This window comes from Dipteris shenzhenensis, chromosome 1 (genome assembly GCF_047967505.1).
Source record: "Dipteris shenzhenensis isolate YYH24624 ecotype China chromosome 1, Dip_SZ_1.0, whole genome shotgun sequence".
NCBI classification, from domain to species: domain Eukaryota; kingdom Viridiplantae; phylum Streptophyta; class Polypodiopsida; order Gleicheniales; family Dipteridaceae; genus Dipteris; species Dipteris shenzhenensis.
Genome location: NC_141596.1, coordinates 44,857,427 through 44,883,000, shown reverse-complemented (window position 1 = coordinate 44,883,000; position 25,574 = coordinate 44,857,427). Strand labels below are relative to the sequence as shown.

The window sequence follows — 25,574 nt, the reverse complement described above, 5'->3', positions numbered from 1 at the left end:
GGTTTAGAAATCTCTATATGTAGCTAGCATGGCATGTCTTGTATCAGCTGATGGTTGCAAGGTTTAAGAGAGCATTTGTAAACTTAAGTGAGAGTTAAGCATTTTCCTTATTTTTAAGAAAAATATGAATGCAAGCAATGAGAACATAGTGTTCTTTTGACATATTCATAGATATCAACCCACTCAACCATGTTTTAAAATCTATATCAACATCATCTTTAAGATCATTCAAATAAAAAGTAATGATTGTCATGATTTACTTGTTGGTAAAGCTCCCAATCAGCCTTATCTAAGTGAGACATTCTTTGGGGAGCATGTTAAGGATTACTTTTTGTAATAATCTTGAAAAAAGCTAGTTTACCACGTCATGAATGTGTAAATAGAACCCAAGAGAATGTTTTTGTATAAGAGGCCACATCTTTACATAGAGGATTATGTTAAAGAACTTCCTCAGCAAAAATTAAATTATGCAATAATGTGTCACTACCATTGCATTTTATTCATTCTCTAGTATTGATAATCCTTTTCTTGTATTTGCAATATCATTTGAAATATGACACCAAATTTTTCATTCACTTTTACATTTTTGTCTAGGTAAAGCTTAATCTTTTCCAAATCTTTAATTGATAGATGAACACAACAAGATTCTACATGTCCGACCATTTATGATTTTGGGTGTTCTATTTGACTCGATGTTTATCAATAGAGATAATTCATCATGCATAGATGGGGTAGTAAGTCTTATATATTTTTTGTGATAAGCTATCACATTAAAATTGCTACATTGAATACCATAAGAACACTCTAAGAAAGCTCATAATTTGAGCAAAAGCAATACAAGGTGGTGTCACATAAAGTTGGGGGTAATAATACTTCACGCACCTCTTAGCTTCCTACTGCTTTTAAACTTAGTGACAAAGAACTTTATCACTAGCAAAGGGAAATTAAACATAGCTTTCATGCCAAGAGACCACACCATCGTTTTCCTCCCTTAGATGAGAATGAAGTTGGTAACATCCCAAGTGATGTTGTAGTCTAGCATAGGGAGAAGGAAGGATCAACGGACACCATAATCTCCCTAAGCTAGTCTACACCAAAGAGAAGAGCGATATGTTGTTAAAAGAAGATCTTGTAGCTCAATATGACATGAAATTATATATATCAAGGATTTTGAAGAGATTGCATGGGTCGGATGGGTAGGTTCCAGGAAAACATTGCAACTCCTTCATAGATACCTCTATAAGTAGCTCAAAACACTCTGCAAACTATCATCAGACATAGAGGCCTATAACTTCTAGTAGAGACATGATATCAAATATTCAAATACAATTCAATATGCGACTTGAAATGGGATTCGCTCTTATATAAGTTTCTTAAGAAACAAAGAAGCGGTTTAAAAGTTATGGGCATTTTACTGGAAGGGGTAAAAAATGTCTAAAAAATATACAATCACACACAAAGACTCATAACTTTTTTATTTCACATTTGATATAGAAATTGAAACCATAACTTCATGTATATTAAAGAGAGCTTCGTGCTTATATAAGTTTTGTTAAAATCGGAGCACTAAGTAGAAAGCTATGAGTAAAATACTGACACGGGGTCAAATAGTCATAAAAAATATCTACTTCTACTGATGCTGACTTGGGAGAATACTTCCTCCATGCTCAAACTTCATCAACGATTAAAGTCCCATATAGGTTGCCTAGGAGGAAGGTAAGAGCTCCCTTTGTGACTGGGGAAATGGATAAACCATGTATGCATAATGAGTGGCCAAATAGACAACACTTTTGAACACTTTGAAAGAGAGAGCAATGGAAAAAGGGGAGAGACACTCAAGAGAGAGAACCTAAAGTGACCTTCATAACCAATAGAGTGAGACTCCACTCAAATGCAACTCAAAATACTACAAATGCAAGGGAGAAGAAGGGGTTTCATACATACAAGAGGGAGCAAGAGCTCCAAGACTACTCATAGAAACAAATGAACTAGAGAGATATGGACTCAAGAGTCTACATAAGAGGATATCTACAAGAGGGAGAGAGAAGGCTCATAGAAGAGGCTTGAGGGGACTATAGCTATAGCATCATGAGGCTCAATGGTGGAAGATATGCTGAACAAGGGAGAGGAGGGATCCTTTTATAGAGATTTTGTCACCCTCCTTCACCCATTTACAATTGCTACATGTAGATTCCTTTCCCCATCAATCACATAAGCCCATATGTCGCCATCCATGTCCTTTTTGGCTACTCTTGACATGTGTCCCATCAAAAGATGCTCAAGACTCTTAAAATATTCAGAAAGTCAAGAGTTTCCCCACATGGAGCCCATAGGGACCCTCTCTTTTCCAAATGTCCACATCCTCCTTATTCCACATAGGAATTCTAGAAGGATTCCTCTTGACTCCACACTCCCCCACATGCCTTCCACATGCTTGGCAAGTGATCTCTCTTACATTATTGGAACACATGGATATGACACCCGCTTTTGTATGACTCACTCTTCATATTTTCTAAAAACCCCATAATATCCCATACATAAATAACTCTCACCCCATACCAAGGTATTTATCATTCATACAAATGGTATTTATAGTGATCCATTCCACTCATCCTCTCAATCCCATACAATATCTTAGAAAATGGAAATAAGTGAGAGCCAATAGGCTATCACTTGATACTCAAACTCTTATCAAACATAGAGAAAACCAACACCAATGCCAAATTAAAGATATCAATTTTTAGCATCACAATGGCAACCTATCCCTTGTTTAATTCATTAAATGCCTATTTTTTATTTGTACTAATGCATATTGGGGAAAGAAATTTTTGAGTTTTATTTTTCATTATAGGTTTCTTGCATTGGCCACATATCCTTGGTGCATTTGAAGAAGTTATTGCTTCTTTTGATGAACATTTGTTTATAATCTACTTAGCAATGAATTTCATGTTGATTTGTGAAAGAAAGATGATCAGACAAGTAGCTCTCTTTTTTGGTTGCATTGGCCATGCATCCTTAGTACACATGAAGAATACATTACTTATTTTGATGAAAATTTTCTTCTAACCCACTCAATGATAGGTGTGATAGCATTTGATGCTTTTTTTCTAATTAATGTGAGCATATAAGAGCATTTATGGGTGGGAAAAATAGTAATGATTCTATAAACTCACAAATGTGTAGATTAATACAACAACAATGATAGCTATAATCTTAAACATTAAAGGAACATTTTTCTTCAATTTCCTTTTTTAATGGAATGTAGAATGCAGGCTAGTGACATATATCATTCACTATGTAGGATAAGGCCTCAAGTCAGAGGTATAGGTGGAAGTGTGGAAAGTGGTTCTATGAACAGACTAAAAAGTTACCATATCTTCATGGAAATGTCCATCTTAATTTGGAGCTTAGGGGTTAGAAAAGGTTTAGGAATCAAAGAGTTGTAGGGTTTAGAAAAGGGTAGGTTGAGAGAGTGGAGAACTAGAAAGAGTTGTAGGATTTAGAAAAGGGATAGGGATATGAGAGAGTGGATAACTAGAAAGAATTATAGGGCTTAGAAAAGGGATAGGAGGAGAGAGTGGAGAACTAATCTCTTTCACTGATTTGAGAGTGGAGCATTGAGAAATCTAATCTAGGAGCTAATGGGATTAAAGGAGTAGATTAGGGGTTGTAGAAAAGGTTTGTAGAAATATATTGCCAATAGAAGATAAGGATTGTAGAAATAGATTGCCAATAGGTGATAAAGTTGTAGTAGATCTATTTTGGACTAGGGAGGGAGAGTGGCAAGATATGAAGGTTGAATTGCAACGGTTGAGGGTAGATTACAAGAGTCATAGAGTCACAACATGCTATCTCACATTGATAATGATGATGGAGCATGGATACTAAAAGTGAGAGAACATATAAAAACTCATGAGAAGTGTACCCAATTAGTGTGGTTTCTTTGCATTATGGAGTATTTATACTCAAACCACTGTCTTTGTAGGGCCATTTTCTATCTTTCCACACTATTGTTAGGTGTCTTGCATCAACATAGAATAGTGAAAACTCTTGGAGTCAATAAGATATGTCTTCTTGAGCTATATGTTATGCATTCTCTCTCTCTCTCTCTCTCTCTCTCTCATACTAGAATACACTCAATGCTAGAATCTTACATCTGATATAAAATAAGTTGTCCACCACGAGACAAAATTGCAAAATGTAAATTAGAGTGTCCTCGAGCTAGCTACAATGCATACTCTCACTCTAATATGTCACTTCATCCTATCTTTATCTCTAAACCCAAAATGTAGTTGGTGTTTAAACCCAAAGTCTTGATGTAAAATGGGTTCACCATTAGATAGAAGTTGAAATGGAGCCTTGTTAGGGGTTAGATAAATACTTCTAGTATAAAGCATGAAAATTGGACATTTGAAAAAAGTGTTTTGATGTAGTACAAAGAGTGTTTTGGCTATGCCTATGAGATCATGGTCATTTTCAAGTCTAGCATAACATGACACATTCAAACCTTTCCTTCAAAGTATAATCTAGTGCCAAAGAAACATTCTATACATTTTCAAAGATGCCTCTCCCAAATAAATTTCCATGTTATTCTTTAGTGAATGAGATTTGATAGAGTATACTTTAGCCTCAAAATAAATGGAATTTTCCATAATCTTTCAACAAAATGATCTAGCCATATCCAAAATGTGAATTTTGGCCCTGAATCTCTAAATGTGACCCTCTTCTACTTCTTAGGAATAAGTGTAATGAGATCCATGTTTGTGCTGACCAATATAGACTCCTTCCGACATGCATCTTGCACCATATCCCCCACGACCCTTTTTAAATTCAACTAGAATACTTTAAAATTTTTAATGTCAATACATAAACCTCCTTTTTTAGTAGTGTTTGCTCCAATTGCCTACATAATGTATTACTAAACCTCTCTTATCCCCCAAAAATGGGCTCTAAATTATTATAAGCAAATCTTGCATCCTCCATGGCCCTGTAATAATCCTTCCATCAACATCCTATGCCATGTCAATCATACTAGCCTTCCTCTTCCCTTAATGATTGAGAAAAATACTTTTAAGAAATAATATCTTCCAACCAATCACCTTTGCCTACTCTAGACCTTTTTGGCTCAACTCAGCTTTGCCATCTAGTCATCAATTAACAATAAAACATTTGCCATTCTATCATCCCAAGAATTCTCCTACACCAGTTCAGCACATTAATCTTAACCTCCTATGGCTTCATCTCATAGTCCCTTGTATATTGAGCCTTATTCATTATTATGTAATTAATTGAGAGGTTTACGACCTTCTTTATTTGATTTTGCATAGCATTTACTTGCATGCCCAACCTTTCTCCAAGGTCTCCTTCACTTGTTTGCAATAATATGAATCCTACAACACTAAAGCATTGAGCTTAAATTTGATTTTAAAATGATCCATTACTATTGTAATTGGTAAAGAAAACTAAATACTACTAAAAAACTAGTCCTAATTGTTATGGCATAAAAGACTCCCTTGCAGGCTTGCCCTAATGCTTTGGGATAGGCCTCCAAGGGAACGTACTCTCCCTTTGACTGTCTGACTCATATAAACTCATCACCCTAAGATCATATCCTTTGGTATCTGCATCAATTCTTCCCCTAGAGCCTCCTAATCATGTGTTCTTGTGGTACTTTGTCAAAATCTTTCCAAAAGTCTAAAAAGCAAGTATAGGCTTTCTAGGACTTCGATCTTGCCTACTCGATGATAAACCATCGAGTGAATATGCGACGCAATAGTCAAATGTTGCCTCGAGAACCCAGCCTATCCTAGAGCTAGTGCACTACCCTTGTACCTCTATGTAGGATTTGATCTCTCTCTTGAGTACCAATCCATAAATATTTACCAAAGTGTGGCCAATCATGAGGGTGTGGTAGTTCCTTATGTCCATGGGATCACCTACTTTGTGTATTGGCACAATGGTGGTGGTACTCCAAGTAGGGAGGAAGCCATGGCATACCATGTGATTGGGGATGAGCATTTTTTGAGCAAAATCTTCTGAGTGTCCGAGCAAAGGGAAAAAAAAGCTTCCAACTATGAAAAAATATGGCAAAAATAGATCAGAACAAAACATAGTTTCACTTAGAAATATGCAATGTATTATAGAAATGCCTATTTTATACACAAATATTTACATGAATCTTTGGGAATGGTGAGTAACATAATGGGATGGCTTTTGAATAAACCCACATGTAGAGTAGACTTCTCTATGAAAATTCCCTTATGATCCTTCTTACAAATTTTACTTAATAGGGGGTGACCTTATGATCCTTATCATCCTTCTTCCAACTTTTACTTAATAGGGGGTGACATTGAAAACCCTCTCTCAACCTGGCTTCATGAAAGGGTTTCTCCAAAGAAACCTCATTGAACCAAGCCATCAAGGTAGTTTCACCAGCAAAACCCCTTTGAAGTAGGTCTTCCAAGGTAGTTTCGTTGGCAAAACTACCATGGACAACACTTTTAATAGTGGCATAACTTCACATCCAATGTCCAAATATAGTCATTCAACCACTCAAATTGATTGAAAAATCCCAATTGAGCACATCTATGGGGTTATACTTTGGAAAATTTTGCATATATAGTATTAAATATTACATTTATTTTATGAGAGTGATATATAAGCCCAAATTAATACTTATTTATAGTGATTTAAATTTCTTTAGAAACATATCCATAAATATCTTGTTATTTATGCTATGAAAACACTAGAAAGCTCTTGTTATATTGATATAAATGTGTTTAATAAGTAATTATATATGTATAATATTATTACATTGAGAGTGATCATGAGGGATGTTTCTTAAAGGAAATATTTATCAACACTTTTTATAGGTAATAATAGGGGTACAAAGGATGTCTATAAATAAGAAATTTTATGTTATGTAAAATTGAATGAGTGACTATTTTGTATATTTTTTTGATAAAGGGATCTAGTTCTAGTGAAAATAAAAGTATAAAAACCATGTTTCCTAAAGAAATACAAATTTTAAATCTCTTGAAAAACACGCTTGGATAAACCTGCTCATAGTTTTTTGCTCGTAAAATTGACGCATCCCTTTGGGATTAAACATATGTACTAAGACTAAGGGCCAAGATGTATGTCCATATGCAAAATGCTTAATCCACAACCCCTTATGGTCCTAGATTTTTTGATTGTGGAGCCAATGCAATGCAGCTTACACATTCTATGTAGTGAACAAGATGGATGTTATGGGCCTAGGCAAAGAGGACATATCAGATGGTGGATGGATCGGGATGCCTTAGAGTGATTTCATGTATGTGTGGTGCGGTGAGGGAAAGAGGACATATCATATGGTGGATGGATTGGGATGTCATAGAGTGATGTCGTGTACATGTGCCAAACACCTGGATCTATGATGTGGATGGGTGGATTCTCCTCAAAAACAAGTTCCCATGGAATAGTGGGTCCCCTCCTTGAAAAGATTGTATAATCTCATCCATCCTATGCAAGAGCGAAGCCTGTCTCTTTTAGCATGTCAAGTGATATAATCTCATCCATCCTATGCAAGAGGGAAGCCCATCTCTTTTAGCATGTCAAGTGACATGAGATTCGCTGCACCTTTGATGTCGAAAGGTGTCTCAAATCCTACTCATGATGATAAGAGAAACCAAGGGACTATAAGTGATCACTATAATAGTTCTTCAACTTACAAACATAATAAGAGCATCGCAAATAAACCCATAACATGTATATTTCCTCAACCTCTCAATCGCTTATGACATCCCATCTAGACTATGCTATGTTGGACACATAATATTTACAGACATGATATAGGCAATCCTTTGAGTTGTTTTTCCATAAATATAAGTATACATAACATCTTACAAGAGGATTAGCTCTAAAGCTAGGTAGCGCTTCTTCCACAGGTCTAATTTTCTCGATAAGATAGGAGCAACCTATCAACATAAACTAGTCATCTATTGTATTCTCTTTTTTTATCCCATTTTCTATGGATTTAGACCTTGACTTCTTCTAGAGAGTTCTAGAGATTGATTTTATATTTGCAAGAAAAAGATATTCTAAATTTGAGTTATGGATCAAAAATTATCTCAAAAACAGTGATTAATCTTTTTTGGGGGAGGTGCAATTGCTTTTTTAACATGCACGCTCTTTATGCACACCTCCACCATTGGCCTATCTACCATTAATTCCACAATCAACAATCACTTTCTACCATCATCGTGCAAATAAATATTTAGTTCAAGCATGCAAAACATGAAATAAGATGTACAATCATATCAATTCCGGCTAGTTCCTACCACTAGCAATTTAAAATAGGGGTCCACAAAATTTGTCTATAATTTTTACACACCCCTCAGCTACTATGATGTTCATGTCCAATAGTCTTCAAAAAAATAATTTAGTGAGTTGGTCTAGTCCTCCTCCTCCTTGATAGTATTTTCATACCATGCCTCATCCTCTTTTCTACCCACTTGTCATGTAGTGATGATCATTTGTTGGACAATATATTTCTTAAGCCCATTAACTCTATTCTTGTGTAGAGTGTCATCTAAGTTCTTCAACTCATATGAGTCATTATAGAATCGTTCTTACACTCAAAAAGAGCCTTCCCACTTTGTCTAAAACTTAGTTTTAAAATTGTTATTTAGCTTACTATCATAATGGAGCACAAGGTCACCCTTACCAATCTTCTTGTCCTTGATCTTCTCATTAGCTCTTCGCTGATTTTGCTCTTGGGTCTTTTGATCATGCTCTAATGCTTGCATCTGATCCAAATCTTCTTTTTGAAATTCCAAAAGGTGGATTCTGAACTAATGCTAAGGCTCCTCATTTATCCTCATCAAGAATCTCAATGTTGGTAATCTCTACCTCAATAGGCAACAAAGCTTCAACTCCATAGATAAGGTGGAAAGGAGAGAACCAAGTGCTTCCTTTCACTACAATACTGTAAGCCCATAGCACACAAGGAAGATCCAAATCCCATGTTTTCTCATGATTCTAAGTCCTGTTAAGCATGATTGTTAGTTCACCATTGGAATTTTCATTCATCCCATTACATTGTGGATAGTAAGGGGTGTCATACCTGTGTTTGATTTTCAACTTTTCACATAAAAGATCCATCAACTCACTCTAAAATCCAGGTCCTCTATCCGATGAGCTTCAATGGTACTCCCAACTTGCAGCAAATTTTCATACACGAACTTGCATACCTCCTTCACATTGACTACTTTCACTGCCTTAGCTTCTGTACATCTAGATAAGTAGTCAATGGCTATAATTATGTAACATGTCCCATGAGCAGTCATAGGCAATAGTCCAATGGCATCTATCCCTCACCTTTCAAAAATGTTATAAGCAAGCATGATGTTCCATGGTTTAGGATTTAATACCCTTTTTCCCATTCTCTGACATTGGAAATAGGACCTACACCAATGCTGCACATCATTTTGAATATAAGGCTACCATAGCCCTCCAACAATATTTTCAACGATGTGATTTGAAAGCAAAATGTCCTCCACATACTCCCTCATGATTGGTTTTCAATATATAATAAATCTCATCTTTCCAAGGCACCCTTATCAATACCAAATCTAGTGGTTTCATGAAAAGAGCATCACTAATAATACAAAATTTTTTACATTTCTTCACAAATTGATACTTCCCTAGCTTTGTCATACCTGAAGGTACCCTTTTTGTCATTAGAAATGCTTTCTTCTTGGCAAGATACTCCCTCCCATGATATAACGGTCCATCCACCTTGGTTGTAAAATACATCCCCACCATGGCTTGTTGATCTACTTCATGTGCATTATGGTTCTATTCTTTAGCCACATGTTGAATGCTCCAACATTCAAAAAGCATCCAATAGCCTCTTCACCTCTCGAATCCAAGCTTTGAGATGCATATGTTTTGTTCGCCAAACTCCCAGTATGTGCTTCAATATCAAATTCTTGCAGCTCCAGTATCCTTATCATGCTTTCAAAAAGATTAGTACTATTGAGTAGTAGGCTTAAAAATGTGTAGTTTCTCAACACAACAAATGGTTTGGGTAGTAAATAATCTATAAATCTCTTACATGAATAAACCAAGCTTGATAGCACAAGCTTTGCCTCTATGTAATTTCTTTATACCTCAATTTTTACTCTGCTGGCATAGTATACCGTTGTCATATACCTGTATTCATTTCCTTGTTGCAAGAGAATTGCCCCAATTGCATCTATCCCTATGGAAGGATTAACGTAGATATTTTGTCAATTTCAAGAGCTTTCACACTTGAAATCTCACCAAGATTCTCTTTGACTTTTCTAAACACCTCATCACACTCTTCATCCCACTAAAGAGGATCCTTCTTGACTGCCTGCAGAAGTGGCTAAAGCAACTATGATAATAAAGGCATAAACCTAGACATAAGTAGGAGAGGATAGTAAAATTAGTGCTTTCACCTTGTCGAGATCAGGCTCTATCCCATTTCTCTGACTAGTGTAGGCCATTGTAATGAGCTTTAGGCTTTTGTCTTTTTGTGAGGGTCCTAAATGATTTTGTCACTTTGTGTGGATTAAGTTTTTGGCCTTACATGAGAGGTAGCGAAGTATTTTGTCATTTAGCTTCTATGATAAAGCCTTAAATAAAAGCATGTAAATGAGGGTCTCTTGCCAAAAGGGACATGTCCCCACTCATATTTAATGGCCTATCCCCTATTTCATCTCTTCCCTCTCCTCTCTTTTCACTCATCTACCTTTCCCCATATTCATTCACCTTTACTTGCATTTTTTATTTCTCTTTCATACACCTTTCTTTTCCCTTTTAGATGTTATCAGAAAATTTTGTTGCAATATTTATCCAAGCTACTTTATATTTTCTCTAAATGGGCTTAGTGATTATGCCACCATGTTGAAAGTGAGGCCATGGTGGTGACTTCAGCATCTTTAAAAACATCATAATCAATAAATCTACAAACCATGATGGACTACTTCCACTTTAACTTAGAATTCAAAGAACCAACAACTTAATCATTTGCATAATGGAGAGACCATTGCATTGCATACATTTACACATAATGCACTTAACACCTACACCTATAATAACATTCCAAAAGGTAGGGCAACCTCAGTGGGATTGCCACCTTATTTTAGACTAAGCTTTGTGTAGTTGTCACATGTAAAGAGAGCGTGTCAAGTTCGAGAAAGAGAATAACGTTAATTATATATAGCATACATCGAACTCCTTTACTTTGTTATGAGAGGCTTTTATGTCCCCCCTTTGAAAAACAAGATGGCAAGGTCCATTGAGGATAGTGAGTTCTGTGCACCATTCTACAGTCTGAGTGCATTTCTTTTGCATGTGTGACAGGGCTCATCAAGGTGAGCTCCCCAATGGTCGTGTGAAACACAGAAGGTGCAAAGTGCTTTGCACAGTTGCTTGTAGCCTCAGTCATGAGCTATTCTTGCTTGGAGTTGGCTTGCTTCAAATTCTTTGTTTCTTGATTAATAGAGTCGCTTCAGCCTCTTGCTCGATCTCATGAAGTCATTGATGGTATGCTTTACTAGAAGCTCTCTCAATAGGGGAGTCTCCCTATCTCTCTCTTGATTCTTTCTATCACAATGATGGAAATCTATGATGACGAAAGTATCTCTCTCTCATAAATCCTCACAAAGACTCTCAAGAATCACTTGAGGAATGGAGAAGAAAATCTTTCGCAAAGAATCAAGGAACCACTTATTCTCACGGAACAATGAATGGAAAAAGGAATGGACAGAATTCTCTCAAGCGGAAGAGAAGTCTCAATCAATTCTCAACAATGTCAGGTGGGCTTATCGAGGTGGGCGATAAGCTTTTGGTGTCTTCCGGTCCAAAGACTATTGTGACAGGAGTGAGGAGGCTTTTGAGGTGCATGCAACCATTGAGGTTGAGGGAGGAGCTAGGAAGGAGTAGGTTCGTGGTAGCCAAGGAGGATCAAGTGTCCTATGTAGAAACTCTCACAAAGAAGTTGAGGAGCGGGTTTTTAAAACTTTCAATGAGGATCCATGGGATCTCCTATGCACAGATGTTGCTTGCACGGGGCCAAAAAGGAGCTTCGAGAGATTGGGGTTAAGCACAAGACTGTTTGTCATCTTTAGTTCAATGCCATGAAGCTGGAGGTTGCTAACAGGGGTTTGTATCTATTTTTTAGTAACAAGGGTTGCTAATAAGGGCTTGTATCTAATTTTTACTAGTAGATTATCTACCATTAGGGAGCTTAGGGAGTTTGTTACTTTTGATGTGAGGTTCCTCCTAGGGGTATGAGGTGTAACATATGGGCAAGGGCTCCTTTCTTGTGTGATGCATGTCTAAGGAGTTGCATAATGATATTCTATTGCATCCTCTTGTTTTTTTAAGAGTTTGGCAATCGCATGGGGCCCCTTTTTTTCTAGTGATGCATTTATGTTCTGGGAATTTCCAATGTGGGTGGACTTCCCCTCGATGCATGCATGGATGTGCACTAGCTTCGATGCAATTGCTCACTCTCTGGGGAGGATTTTGTTATCCCTCACTCGCACATCGAGACTTTGGCCCAAAAAAGCATGGATTTTGTGGGATAGAAGCCAAGATATTCTCAATTTTGTGGAGGTTTGTTTATCTAAGAAGGTTTGCTTTGAACCTTTTGCAAATCCTTGCTATCTCTACAAGCAAACAAGTCACTATGTCATGAATTGTCCTATCTGTTCAAAAAATACTCAATTGGCACACAATGAAATGATAGACTCAAAGGGGTCCAAGAGTGAGTGGATCCACAAAAGTCTGATGGGAAGTATAGCATGTAGGGGGAAGTTCAAGCTAGGGGACGGGATCGTGGTGATAGCTTGGATACTCACGACAAGGATAAGTTGTCCAGCCCCCCTTCTTAGACGATGCCTCAGGTACCACAAGATCTAGGGAACACTTCTCCCACTGGTCCAATCTTTACTGCAAGATAGGAGCAGTCTATCAACACAAACCAATCACCTATCGTACGGAGTTGTAGATCTTAATTTGAACTTTGCAACAACAAAAAAAAACTCCTAAATTAGAGTTATGGATCAAAACTTATCGTAAAAATAGGGACTATTGCTTTTTTTGGGGGAGCTGTGACTGTATTTTTTCTCTCCATGCTCTTTACCCATGCCTCGGCCTATCTACCACTAATTCCACAATCAACAATCAATTTCTACCATCATGCAAATAAATATCTAGTCCTAGCATGCAAAAAAAAAACCTAAGATATACAATTGTATCAATTCCACCTAGTTCCTACCATTAGTAGTTCATGACTTCAGCACTTGCAAGTAGGAAGCTCAAGGTCCACTTGCAAGGTCCTCCTTACATGCCCATTATGTTAGTTGGGGTGACCCTTGTGCAATCACCTTATCATTTGTTCAAATTCAATGCATATGTTAGCTGTCCCTTGTACACTTTGTCAATTGATGAGTTGTGCATGCTAACTGCATTGACATGAGAGGAGAGAATTGATAGAAGCTAGGCAATTCATCTAGCTCAAGCAGCTCACCTCCTCATGAGATGACTCCTCTCCATAATAAAATTATCATCATAAGACTTCTCATTCTCCTCTTAACCTTGAGGTTATAAATGTAGATTCTCCAAGCTAAAAAAAGATGGGTCTTCTTCTTGTTTTTTCCCGACGCTTTAGTTTCAATGAGGATTGACTAGCTAGCATGCTATAGCATAGCCCCATTTTTTGTGGTCTTTTTTATATAGTATTAAAAGTCAATTATATCCTTTATGTCCTTCTTGCATTATGAATCAAGAATTTGTTTCTTTTGCACCTAGTATCAAAGGATTTACATTATTTGCTTTCTTTCCACATAGTATTAGCTTTTCCTGTGAGAAAGCATAATATTTATGGTGGGTTTGCGATAATCATTTCAAAGGATTTACATTATTTGCTTTCTTTCCACATAGTATTAGCTTTTCCTGTGAGAAAGCATAATATTTATGGTGGGTTTGCGATAATCATTTATTATTTACATACATCTTATGCCTTTTGCTATGTAATATTGTGATTCTTAAAAACCTCCATGGACTCTCTTTAATGTGCAAATACTATTAAGAGATGAAGAAATATATCTCCATGACTACTTGGTTGAACATTACTAGGAGCAACCAATGGTCTAAAATAGGCCAAAAAGTAAAATTGGATAGATTAATAATCTTGTTGCAACATTGTCGTATGATGACAGAACCTAATGATCAATGAAAATAAGAACCTACTAGCTTAAAGGAGTTTCTAAGTAATTGAAGCCATTCCAAGCAATAAAGATTGCTTTAGAACATGACAAAAGTATGACAACCAAGCTAAGTCAGATCTTGAGATGGAAATAACAACCAAGTGTGAAGCTTAGAGAATACAAGACATGACACAAGCTAGATTTATGCATGAAAGAGTCATTACAAATTTAAATTGGATATTAAAAATAAGATCTTACTTGCTTTTACATAATTATTGTTTTAACCCTGAAAGGGAGGCGAGATTTCCATAGCTTTATTATAGGTATCAAACCTTAAGGAAGGCCCGGCCATAACTAGAAAAAGAATTTGAGGAATTAACTAAGTAATCCTTAGCCACTAGCTATAACTAACACCATCCCACCAACTCTATCATTCTCAAATCTATTCGCAACAACTACAACACACAAGCATAGACAAATCCCTCACTATCCATAAAGCCTAATTAACCCCTGACCTAAGCATTGGCTCATATCCACCCCCAATAAATACTCGTATCTATTCCATTTCCATCCCAACTGTTATCTAATCATTAATTTCTCAATCCCCTTTTGGACCCGGGCTCCATGCCACCTTAGTTATTGTGCAGCTCTAGAACAAATGGATAGTACTCTCCTTTGTCCCCTTGCACCTTGTATCATGATTCTTCAACATTTTCCATCTTGTTTATGAGGTAAAGCCCATCCCCCATCAATTTCACTTAAATACCTTAAAGCAGCTTTGACCAGTTACCATAGCATCCATCATTGTTCCCCTAGATTAGGTCACCCCACTCACTACCCACTGCTAAGACCAACCTTAAGCTATTAGTTTCCCAATGCTCTCTCACCACTTCATCACCTCCTCAAGCCTCCCCCTATCCGACTTCTAAATTAGCATCTTCATTCCTTGAAAGCTTTCTAATTTATCATTCTCCCACCTATGACCAACACATCAGCATGACTTTAACCCTTTGTTATTCTAGTTCATAAATTTTTGCCAATCAATGATCCTTAAATGTCTCCTCCTCCTTGTTCTTATCTCTAGATCACCACATGCTCTTAGATGAACAAGAATCACCATGTAGCCTTAGCTTCATACTCTACAATATTAGACTAGCTCTTCCCATGCCCTTACCAACCCCACTAGCAATATTAGACTTCATAGCCTTCACTATACGAAATGGAACACCACTTTCTCATGCCATTTCCAAATCTCACAGATGTCTACCTTCCTTCAAAATTCCCTTTCAAAGAACTATCTCAACATGCCAAGCCCACGGCGCCTCATACATCTAGCTCAAGTAGCCATGCAATGGCCCCCAACGTGAAGTCGAGAACCCAAAGCCCATGTGCTTTTGAAGTAACCACCACCTTTGACAACACATAATACATCTGCCTACCGCCATCATCATGCCTACTAAACCTCCTTAGTTCCCTATTCATTATAATCCAATAAGACTTCAAGAACGTACATAAGCTTGGCACATATACCACTAAGGCATCCAACACATGCTATGATAATGTCGATCTTGGTTTGTATTTTCCTCCTATGGCTCCATATGCTCTCCCATATCCCCTGCCATAGTATGCCATGAATTCCATGCAATAAGCCTACACCTCCATATTGCGAGCTTCCTCTCCACGAGCCACCTCTACTTCATGGATACCTCCATCTTGATAGAAAACTCAAAGTATCTCCCTATAACCTCTACAATCCAACTCAACACATATTATGAAAATGTCAATCTTGACTTCCATGCAATAAACCTACACCTCCATACTATGAGCTTCCTCTCCACAAGCCACCTCTACTTCATGGATACCTCCATCCTGACAGGATACTCACAAGTATCTCACTATAACCTCTGGAGCAATCCAACTCAACACATACTTGTGAATCCAACCCAACCTTTCCCCCTTGTTAATAGCCATAGCATGGAATTAGCCAAATTGTACTTCGAGCTTGAAGTTTTATAAAGCAAGGAAATGACCTTTAGGGACTACAATGCATTCATGGCATCTTCAAATGACTATTAAGCTACATGCTTCCAACTTAGAAAATCTAAAGCTTGGGACTTCTCTTTTTCTATAATTCCTTTACTATTGCAATCCATAGAATAGTAGCCAAATCATACACTAATGGCTACTTGATAGACTTGTTGGGCTCAAAGATCTTTTTACCTTATGAATTCCTCCCCAACAAATGTCGATAAACTTGGCCCCAAACTTCTTTGTCATATAGTCCCACCTCAATAAATCATAGTAAGTCTAATGCAAGCATAACACATCTCAACCTTTCCTCCAAAGTATAAACCAGTGCTAAGGCAACATTTTATACATTTTCAAAGATGTCTTCCAAATATAAACCCATACTATTATTTAGCGATGAGATTGGATAAAACATACTTTAGCCTCAAAACAAACGATTTAGCCTTTTGGCCATAATATTATAATCTTAATTCAAAATGCAAATTGGCCTCTTCTACTTATTAGGGATAATTGTAATGAGACACACATTCATGATGACTAATAGGAACTCTCTCTTAATCTCTCCGACATGCATCTTGCACCATATCCACAAGATCTTTTTTGAATTTGATCAAAATACTTTAAAAATTCTACAGTAAGCCCACTCAACCATAAAACCTAGTCATCCTCAATTTCTTCTAATGAAAACCTAAAGCTTCTTTTGAATAGTAGGTTCTCTAATTGCCTACACAATGCATTGCCAACCCCCTTTCTTGGCCCCAAAAATGGGCTTGAAGTGCTTACAAACACACCTCCCACCCTCCATGGCTCTATAGTAATCCTCCCATTGACATCCTACACCTTATCAATCATCTTAGCCTTCCTCATTTCCTGGAGAATCAAAAACAAACATTTCGAGGATGAATCCTTGCGAACCAACCACCTTTGCTTGCTCTAAACATTTTCTGCTTTAGCCTTCTTCAACTCCATCTCAGCCATTTGCTGATCGATTGACCAAAACATTTTCCATTCTCTCATCCCAAGGATCCTTCACCTAGTTTAACACTTCAGCCTTCACCTCCTACAGTTTCATCTCACAGTACCTTCCACATTAAGCCTGGTTCTTTATCAACTGATTGAGAATTTCACCCCTACTTGATCCCAATATTTGATTTTTCATAGCATCCCCTTGCATGCCGTAACCTTTTCCAAGGTATCCTTCATCCCTACAACACTAAAGCATTAATATTAAATGTCAGTTTAGAAGGATTTAGCATCAAGATAGGCAAAGCAAGCTTGAATACTAAAAATGATCTCAAATTGCCAAAACATAACAAACTCTTCCCTCCACCAACCTACATAACTTAGATACACACTATCTAGCTTATCTCTACTTCAATTCCACATAATCCAAGCCTCTTAGCTCCCTTTGCAATTTTGATTGACTCAAACAACAAGCAAGACTTTCCCCATCAACTACACAATCTCCTCCAATGTGTTTTCCAACCAAGACGCCCATTTCAGGTACCTGCACAACTTGCAGCATCTAGAGAAACTGCTAGGTGTTGGTGAAAATGTCCCTTGGACTAGCCATTGTTGGTCGCAATGGGGTGGTGCAAAGGTGCTCAAATTGGCACCTCTCCAAACCAAGGTGCCAATTTGCGCACCTAAGGACACATAAAGGTGCCCTCTTGAATGCATCGTCCCAGAGAAAGTAGCCACCTTGGAGAAAATCCAGGAATTACTACAAAAATTGAATGCACCCAAGGAGACTCCATTAGTCTCCTTAGATATAGCTTCACCTCACCCATCGCTTGTCACGCTTCCAACTTGGTTTGGGTATCCCTTATCCATCTATTTCAAAAACATTGCCTTAGCAGCTCGGTTTCATCGTTGGAGCTTGCTTCCTCATCATCTTCATCATCTGTGTGCTTTCTCAAGGTATTTTGAAAATTTGCATTGCTTCTGATCTCATCATTGGATAAACCACATTCTACTTAAACACATGACTTCTTTCATTGCTGATGTTGTATTTGGTCATCCACTCCTCACTTGTACCAGACATGCACGAACGACCAACGATCCATCTAAGCAACAGATTCTTCATGGGGGCACTGTCATGTGAGCAGTGACCATGCTATCGCAACATGAATGATAGAGTGCACTCTTTCGATGTGAGTCCTTCCCAATAATCTACTTTTTCATATCATATTAAGGTATACCAAGAACAGGCTGATCCCTCAAAGATTGGATCATAAAGGGCTCAAAATTGAGCTCAAACTTTACTACAGTGGAATTTGCTAAGCTAGAAACACATAACGTGGACCTTGATGCTAAAATATTTCTTGATTGTGATGATCCTTTTTCTTCAACATATTCTGAAATGTGAGACCACCTCACAATCAGTCTGCAAGGCCCCACCTTTCCCCAACAGCCTACGATGTTTGCCTTAAACTTCAGGAAAACAGCAACAAGAGATTTGAGGTGTAAATACAGGATAAATTCTGCAGGATCAGAACTGGCATTGGCACTCTGGAAGCATGTAGCAATGGAAAATGACAGGAGCTGCTGTTTGCAACCACAGACTGACTTGCTGAGTAAGCACGTCTGTTTCCACACACAATTAGTCCCACTGGTGACAGTGAAGAAAATTAAGCATCCAGAATTTCAAGCCAGCTCCGGGATCTTGCACAAAAGTTGATCTCTCTCATATACATACCGTCTGTACTGAAAGATTTTTTGGACATGTTCCGCATGGGTATCCTATTGCAGTGATGCTAACAACGATTACTTTCATGGCTCAAGTTGCGTCATTTTGTCCTCTTGTAGGTTTCCTGTCAAGATACTTTCTATTTACAAAAGGACAAGGTTTATCCAGAAGAAGTTACAATCCGGAACACAAGCAAAACACGTGCATTGTTAACATCTGAAGAATCCACTCACAAAGGTATGAATCATGAGATATGTCAGGCATATTATAAGAAGGTCACATGCCATAAAGTGCTGGAATATGAGGGTCACCTCCCCATCTGTGAGCCCTCATATGAGGACATGGGAGAGCAAAACTTATTGTACTAGATGAAAAGACAGTGAGATTAGCACCGCCATGTGGGCAGCAGACTGGCTGCCACATGGGCAACACATAGATCTACTGTTAGGTCAACCTTGTGGATGTACCTGGGCTCGTACAGCAGCAGGTACAGCAGGTACAAATGGTACTGCAGACGGTGCAGCGGCAGCAGCAGCAGGTACAGCAGGCCAGCAAAGGTACAAGAGGTCTGTGACCGGTTGGTAGTACTGCAGGGTATGACAGACTTGGTTGGGTGCTGCAGCATGTATGGGTGGTCTGCTGCAGGGCCTGGAGAAGACAGCGGGCCTGGGGCAAGGACCAGAAGCAAGGCACATGCCAAACAGGCCTTAAATAGGCCAGGAATCAGGTCGGCTGACCTGGAACCCTACAGACAGGATCGGCTGGCAGACTGGCAGGTCGGCCAGTCTGTGGGAACTATGTCGGCCTATTTTGGGGGCCTACAACCCTATATAAAGGGCCCCTGGGGGTGCAGTTATTCATTCAGTCATTCAGCCTCTGGTGCCTTAGACTGGGCTGAGCTTCAAGCAGCAGGGAGGTCCAGAGAACTCAGTGATAGAGCCTCACAACAGGCTCCCGTCAGAGCAGCAAGGAGGATAGGAATCGAGGAGACTTGTTCCTCACCTTTCCTGCAGACGGAAGCAACAAGGAGCTCAAGGATTAAACAGTGCCTCACCATTGTCTGTCCACCAGAGCAGTAAGGAGCTCTATTTGCAGAGCATCTACACAGCCACCGAAGCTCTAGGAGACCATGCAGGCTGACAGTGCTTTGAAGGTGCCAAGAGGAGGTAGGGGAACAGTTTTGTAGTGACAGGGGTCCACATCTAGGCAGCACCTTAGCTGCTAGATGGTGGCACACTGAGCACACCTCTATACAAGGTTTTGTCCGTCCTTAAACAATATATAATTACTGTTTCTATTCCCATGAGCATAGTTCAATAACTGTCTGCATCTCTCTATGCAATTGCGTGCACATTAAGAATAAAAGTGAGATTTGAGTTAGCATTGTGTGTTTTCCATGCATACGTTTACATATTATTCTGCTGCAAGCAGTGTTGGTAGTCACACAATGACATACAGACCAGCATCCTGTTTTTCTATCATTTCTCCAGAAGCAAACAGCAAACTCAGCCATGTCTAAGGCTACAGCAGAGCTAATCACATGTAGTTATTAAATCTCAATTAACCACAAGCTTGTAGAAAGACATATTTCCAACACTTTAGCATGTTTGCTAAAAAACCTCAACCTCATTACGTAGAAAGTTGGAAGCATGTTTCAAATCTGCAGAACCGGATTCTTGGTAATACAAGGCATCATCAGTTTCTTAGAATTTACAATATGGCATAGTCTGTTTCACTTTGCAATGTAGCTCTAGAACAATTTTTTCCTTCAGAACAGCAGCGTATAGTCTGTTTCACTTTGCAATGTAGCTCTAGAACAAATTTTTCCTTCAGTACAGCAGCGTGACAATGTAGTCAATGCAAATGGACTTAGCAATTAAATTCCACATAGATTTACAAGATTATAATTAGAACCTAAGCTTTAAGTTGAGCCTTTTCCTGCTTGAAGGACTCAAGGTACTGCTCAGCAAGCCTTTTCACCTTCTCACCTTCACGAATGAGAAAATGTGCAGACCTTGCTTGTGTGTGATGTTGCATTACTTTGTTGGTTGTCTTAGTCACTGCCCACCGATATTGTTCTGTTGTTATAACATGACTTTTATGAAGAGGCCTGATATGCTCTTTCACATATTTCTCAACCTGCATCTCAGCAAATATAATAGTAATTAGTTGACAATTGGACTTTTGAATGGCCTTTCATTCCTGAACAAGAGGAAGATATTTGTCTTCATAGGCATGCTAAAATGTGATCAGGACATCATCTTCCAATGAAACAAGCATAACCTTGAGGTTCAAGTATACATGAAGAAACAGAATACAAACAAGATTGGCCCAAGGTACACAGAATGACAAGCTCGCACTTCCATTTACGTGCGCTTCCTTAACAACTGCTGTCATTACACACATTTGATAGTATACACAAAACCTGGCTACAACTGCCCTAGCAATGCAGTAACATAAAATAAATATCTGTGGTGTCCTGGCAGTTACAAGAAATTTCAACCCCTGAGACTATTACTGCAAAACGGCTCATGCCTTTTTTATCCTGTGCTGTAAGATATTTTTCCTGACAAACCCCCAGGCCCCACAGTCTGCATATCAATCCTATATAATATAATTTATTGGTGTATCGTGATACAAAATATATACAAGTTAGCTTCAATCACCATGTCAAGGTCAAGGTTTTTGCAGGATTCATCCAGATTCACAGCTCAGATTCACCCTAGCAGAGAAAATTTAACAAAGAAAATAGGGCAACAGCCCCTGATCTTCTAAAAAGCTGGGCTGGGTCCACATATTGTGGCACAAACAGTGGTTTGATGGCCTTAAGGCACCATACGGGGACTTAGCTTATCTTCTTTCATGTAATGAATAACCCTACAGTGACCTCCACTCTGGAACTGGCCTTGGCGCAACAAACAGTTTTGAGCTCTAATTCTTGATACTTGGCAAGAGCTGTGGTTCCTGAGAGTAAAGTCTAAGGCAGCAAGCTCTAGCTAATCTTTGCATTGAACTATTGCACCAAAGGGATTTCACAACTTGTAGTTACCGCAAGCAACATTTGTGCAGCTGAGAGCTAGGGATGTGAAAGAGAGTGCTCAAGCTGCTAGGCATAGTCCTGTCTCCACACAGACGATGAAGACTCAGTGGACTAAATCAATCATTGAGCAGCTGGGTGTCTCGTCTAAGCCAGACTCGATCAAGTCGAATGGTGCACATTCGATGGAATGAGGGTCACAACTCGACGAGAAACATTAGTCCCTAAAGGTTGTTAGAGTTCAATTCTCCACTATCTATTGGACTTCACCACAGCTTAGTTGCTCGCCAATAAGGCCATGAAATGAGGAAAAGCCATGAGCAAGACACTCTAGGTGAACATGAGATGCATGTGCATCATTGAGCAGCCACTCCATCATCAGGATGAGAGGGCTGCATGTGGAAGACAGCATATGGCTGTCCAGATCATCTCCATCCATTCAACATACTGAAGAATCAATACGAGATTGACAACTCGAGGAGGATCTTGGACCTCAAAACCAACTCTATGCACAAAAGTTGGCAAAGGGTGAAGAGGTCAAAGAGGTGGTTCAAGACTAATTAGCCTCGATGGTCTGGATACCAAGAACTTGGCAAGGCTTGTACTGAGTAAGCTACCTCGGAGCTACATAGGCTTTGTCACAGTATTGACTACAAGTTAGAAGAGAAACCCAAACACGTTTAAGGAGCTCAAGGCCATGATCCTTGAGGGAGAGCTTCTGATGAAGATGTATGATGGCACAAACGCTGACAAGGCTCTCAATGCCCAAGGAAAGGGCAATGCAAAGAAAATCCATCAGCTCCAAGAAAGACAGGCTAGCTAGAAGGTGGTTCTTCAAATTCAAAGGAGAAGAAGGTCATGTGCTTCTACTGCAACTGAACAGGCACTACGCTAAGTATTGCAAGAAGAAAGTAACCAACAAGAAGAACAGCAATGAGAAACCTGAGTGGCAACAGTATTATTGTCATTGAGTCCTCGAAAAAGCTCCCATCCATCTAATGTGATCGTGGCATCTCTCGTCTGTAAGGACCCAGTTCATGGGTAAGGGTGCATTAATCTGCTCAGTTCTTGTTCCACTTCCTCTGCACGGTGACTAAGCATCTGAAACCTGCATTCTTATCGAGGGTTTTTAAAACCCTTTCAAGGGCCCACAACAAAAGCGTGGCCTCTCTCCCACCAAGACCAATACCTATCACTAGAAACACCTATGTGTCTACCATAATCGTCAAGAATCAACTCATTCCACATGACAAGCTGCCTAGTAATCTCTGTTTGTGAGGAAGAAGGGATCCTTCGAAGAGAATTTCTGAAGCTGTCCTAGCTTTCAAAATGGCAACCATACCAAGAAGGGAGGAAGGCATCCTAAGGTGTGCCAAAATAAAGATCCGCCTAGTGTTGTCCATCCAATCACCACCTAAGGGGATACAAGGGCCGATACATAAAAATCTCTCCAAGGCTCTTGTCCTGGCATTAAGTCCCCTTATCACGACCTTGCAAAGCAAAGCCCTACATGGCAAACCTAGATCAATTATATTAACGCCCCCTTCCTACATTGCGAGAATGAAAGTCTACCAAGCTACCCTAGCTGTGGCATCTGTTGATCCATCAAGTCCACCCCATAAGAAAATCGTGATTGGCCTTTTAATATGAGTGATGTAGTCCCTATAGTGGCACCAACAAGAACAAACCCACTAAGTTGTGGTCTAGTTGATAACTACGAGTTTAGTTGAACTCAATAAGAGGAATTCTGTCCTAATGCTCCCCAACACAAGAGCCAGCTGCTACAAGAAAGAGATGCCCATACTAACTTGACAACCCAATAACCAACGGAGATCCTTTGAATCAAGTGAAACTAAAATCAGCCCCGGTATCATCCTCGCCAATCCAAAGCCATTAGACTTATTTCAATTGATATGTGCACCTACTGTACAAAATAAATCCAAGGTTGTCCTGAAGGAGGTGAGAGTCTCGGCAGTGGCATCCAAAAAACAAGCAATGTCATCTGCAAGCTCACTAGCCACAAGCTCCTCATCCTACCTGAGAGGAAGTCTCAGCCCAAAAATATATGCCTGAGATCTCGAAAAGATAGGGCTGCTCTGTACAAGGTGGAAATCCCTCTGATCCAAGCATCTGAAAAAACAAATGCAGCAAGTACCCTCCAAGAAACCCCAATCTACTCTATCATAAGATTCTCTCAAATCCAAGAGTAGAATGACCAAACGTTGGTTGCCATGGATACGAATCCTCCCAAAGGAAAATACATTATCAAAAATGCTCTAGCCATGCACAAACCAATATGTATATCATGAATAAGATCTCACAAGCTGATTGCCTTTGCCAAGGAGAGTGATGGGTTCCATTCGGTAACGAAATTTCTGCAAACCACCCCCTTTCTTTCCCTTGGGATAAGATGAATGAGACCCTTTGTAATTGAATCAAGCATAGCACTAGAGTCGCAAAGCTGAGGTAATATGACCACCAATCATGTCCCAAAAAGTAATGAAGAAAGAGAGGGATGCCATCCAAACCAGAAACATTTGCCCTTATGAAGGCCCAAAAGAGCAATCCTAAATGCTAGACTAGTGAAAACTGCATGAAGTAAAACCCTGATATCCCGTCTTACAAAACTTGGAATAATATGCCAAACTCTCTCCCTGGCATCATCTCTAGCAGGAGTGCCAGGGTTTAAGTAAGAAGGTGAGGCATAAAAATTTGAAGCAATAGGCATGACAAAATCAAGACCTGAATGTAAAGCTACATCAAAGTCAATCAACCTAAAAAAGCGTTCTCTACCCTGTTTAGGGCCGAGGTATGTGCGAAAAAGTGATGACCTATGGACTTAGTTCACTAAATTACCCTTAGGGTAATTTTTAGGTTAGGATTAATAAAAGGTCAAAAGGAGTGGTATGTAGACCTTAGGTCCCAAGGTAACGTGTTGTTAGGGACAAGGGTTTGGGATATTTAAGGGGCCACATGATGTGGCAAGCCCCAGCATACATCCATCATAGAAGGGGATGGTTGCAACCTGACATCATTCTATGGCCTTGGCACATGTCACACAGACATTCACTCACCATCTCACTTACTCTAAGGGCAGCCAATCACATGCAAGTATGGCATCTAGTGCAATGTTTGGTGCACTCTGCTACGGTGCATTGTGTTAGTGTGCCACATAGAATGGGGCTGAAGCTTTGGCTTCTCCAAGAAGCAACTAGGAAGCTTCTACGGAAGCTTAACCCTCCCCACCTCCTAACCTCCACACCTCCTCGGTTGGTGTACTTTGTCCAAGATGCTACATTCATAGATAAAACATATCTGCATGTCGTGGACGATGTCAGCAAGGTGGGGACGCAACTGCAAGCTCAAGACCTTGGCTAAGATCTTGTAAGTGGTGTAGTAATGGGTCTCCACTAAAGGATGTCAAACATATCCCCCCCCCCCTGCGGGATCATACAAATCCACCATCGACTCAAGGACTATGGGAGGGACCTGGAGCCAAAAATCTGTTGGAAAGCCAACCGAGGTGGGGTGGAGCCCCCAGAAGCACCTAAAGAAGGATAGTGTCAATCCATCCTTCCAAGAGTACTTCTGAGGA

The 25,574-nt window shown here is 39.2% G+C and overlaps 1 protein-coding gene across 3 annotated transcripts in view; it reads right to left on the bottom strand.

The window, feature by feature from the left end:
• Positions 1 to 20,564: 20,564 nt before the first annotated feature.
• The window catches only part of LOC147905910 (RING/U-box protein), a 42,501-nt gene continuing 37,491 nt past the window's right edge, over positions 20,565 to 25,574 (bottom strand). For all 3 annotated transcript variants that reach the window (XM_087375416.1, XM_087375432.1, XM_087375425.1), the window contains one exon: positions 20,565 to 21,081. In XM_087375416.1, coding sequence (XP_087231542.1) covers positions 20,857 to 21,081 — 225 coding nt within the window. In that variant the 3' untranslated portion in view covers positions 20,565 to 20,856. The remainder of the gene's footprint in view (positions 21,082 to 25,574) is intronic.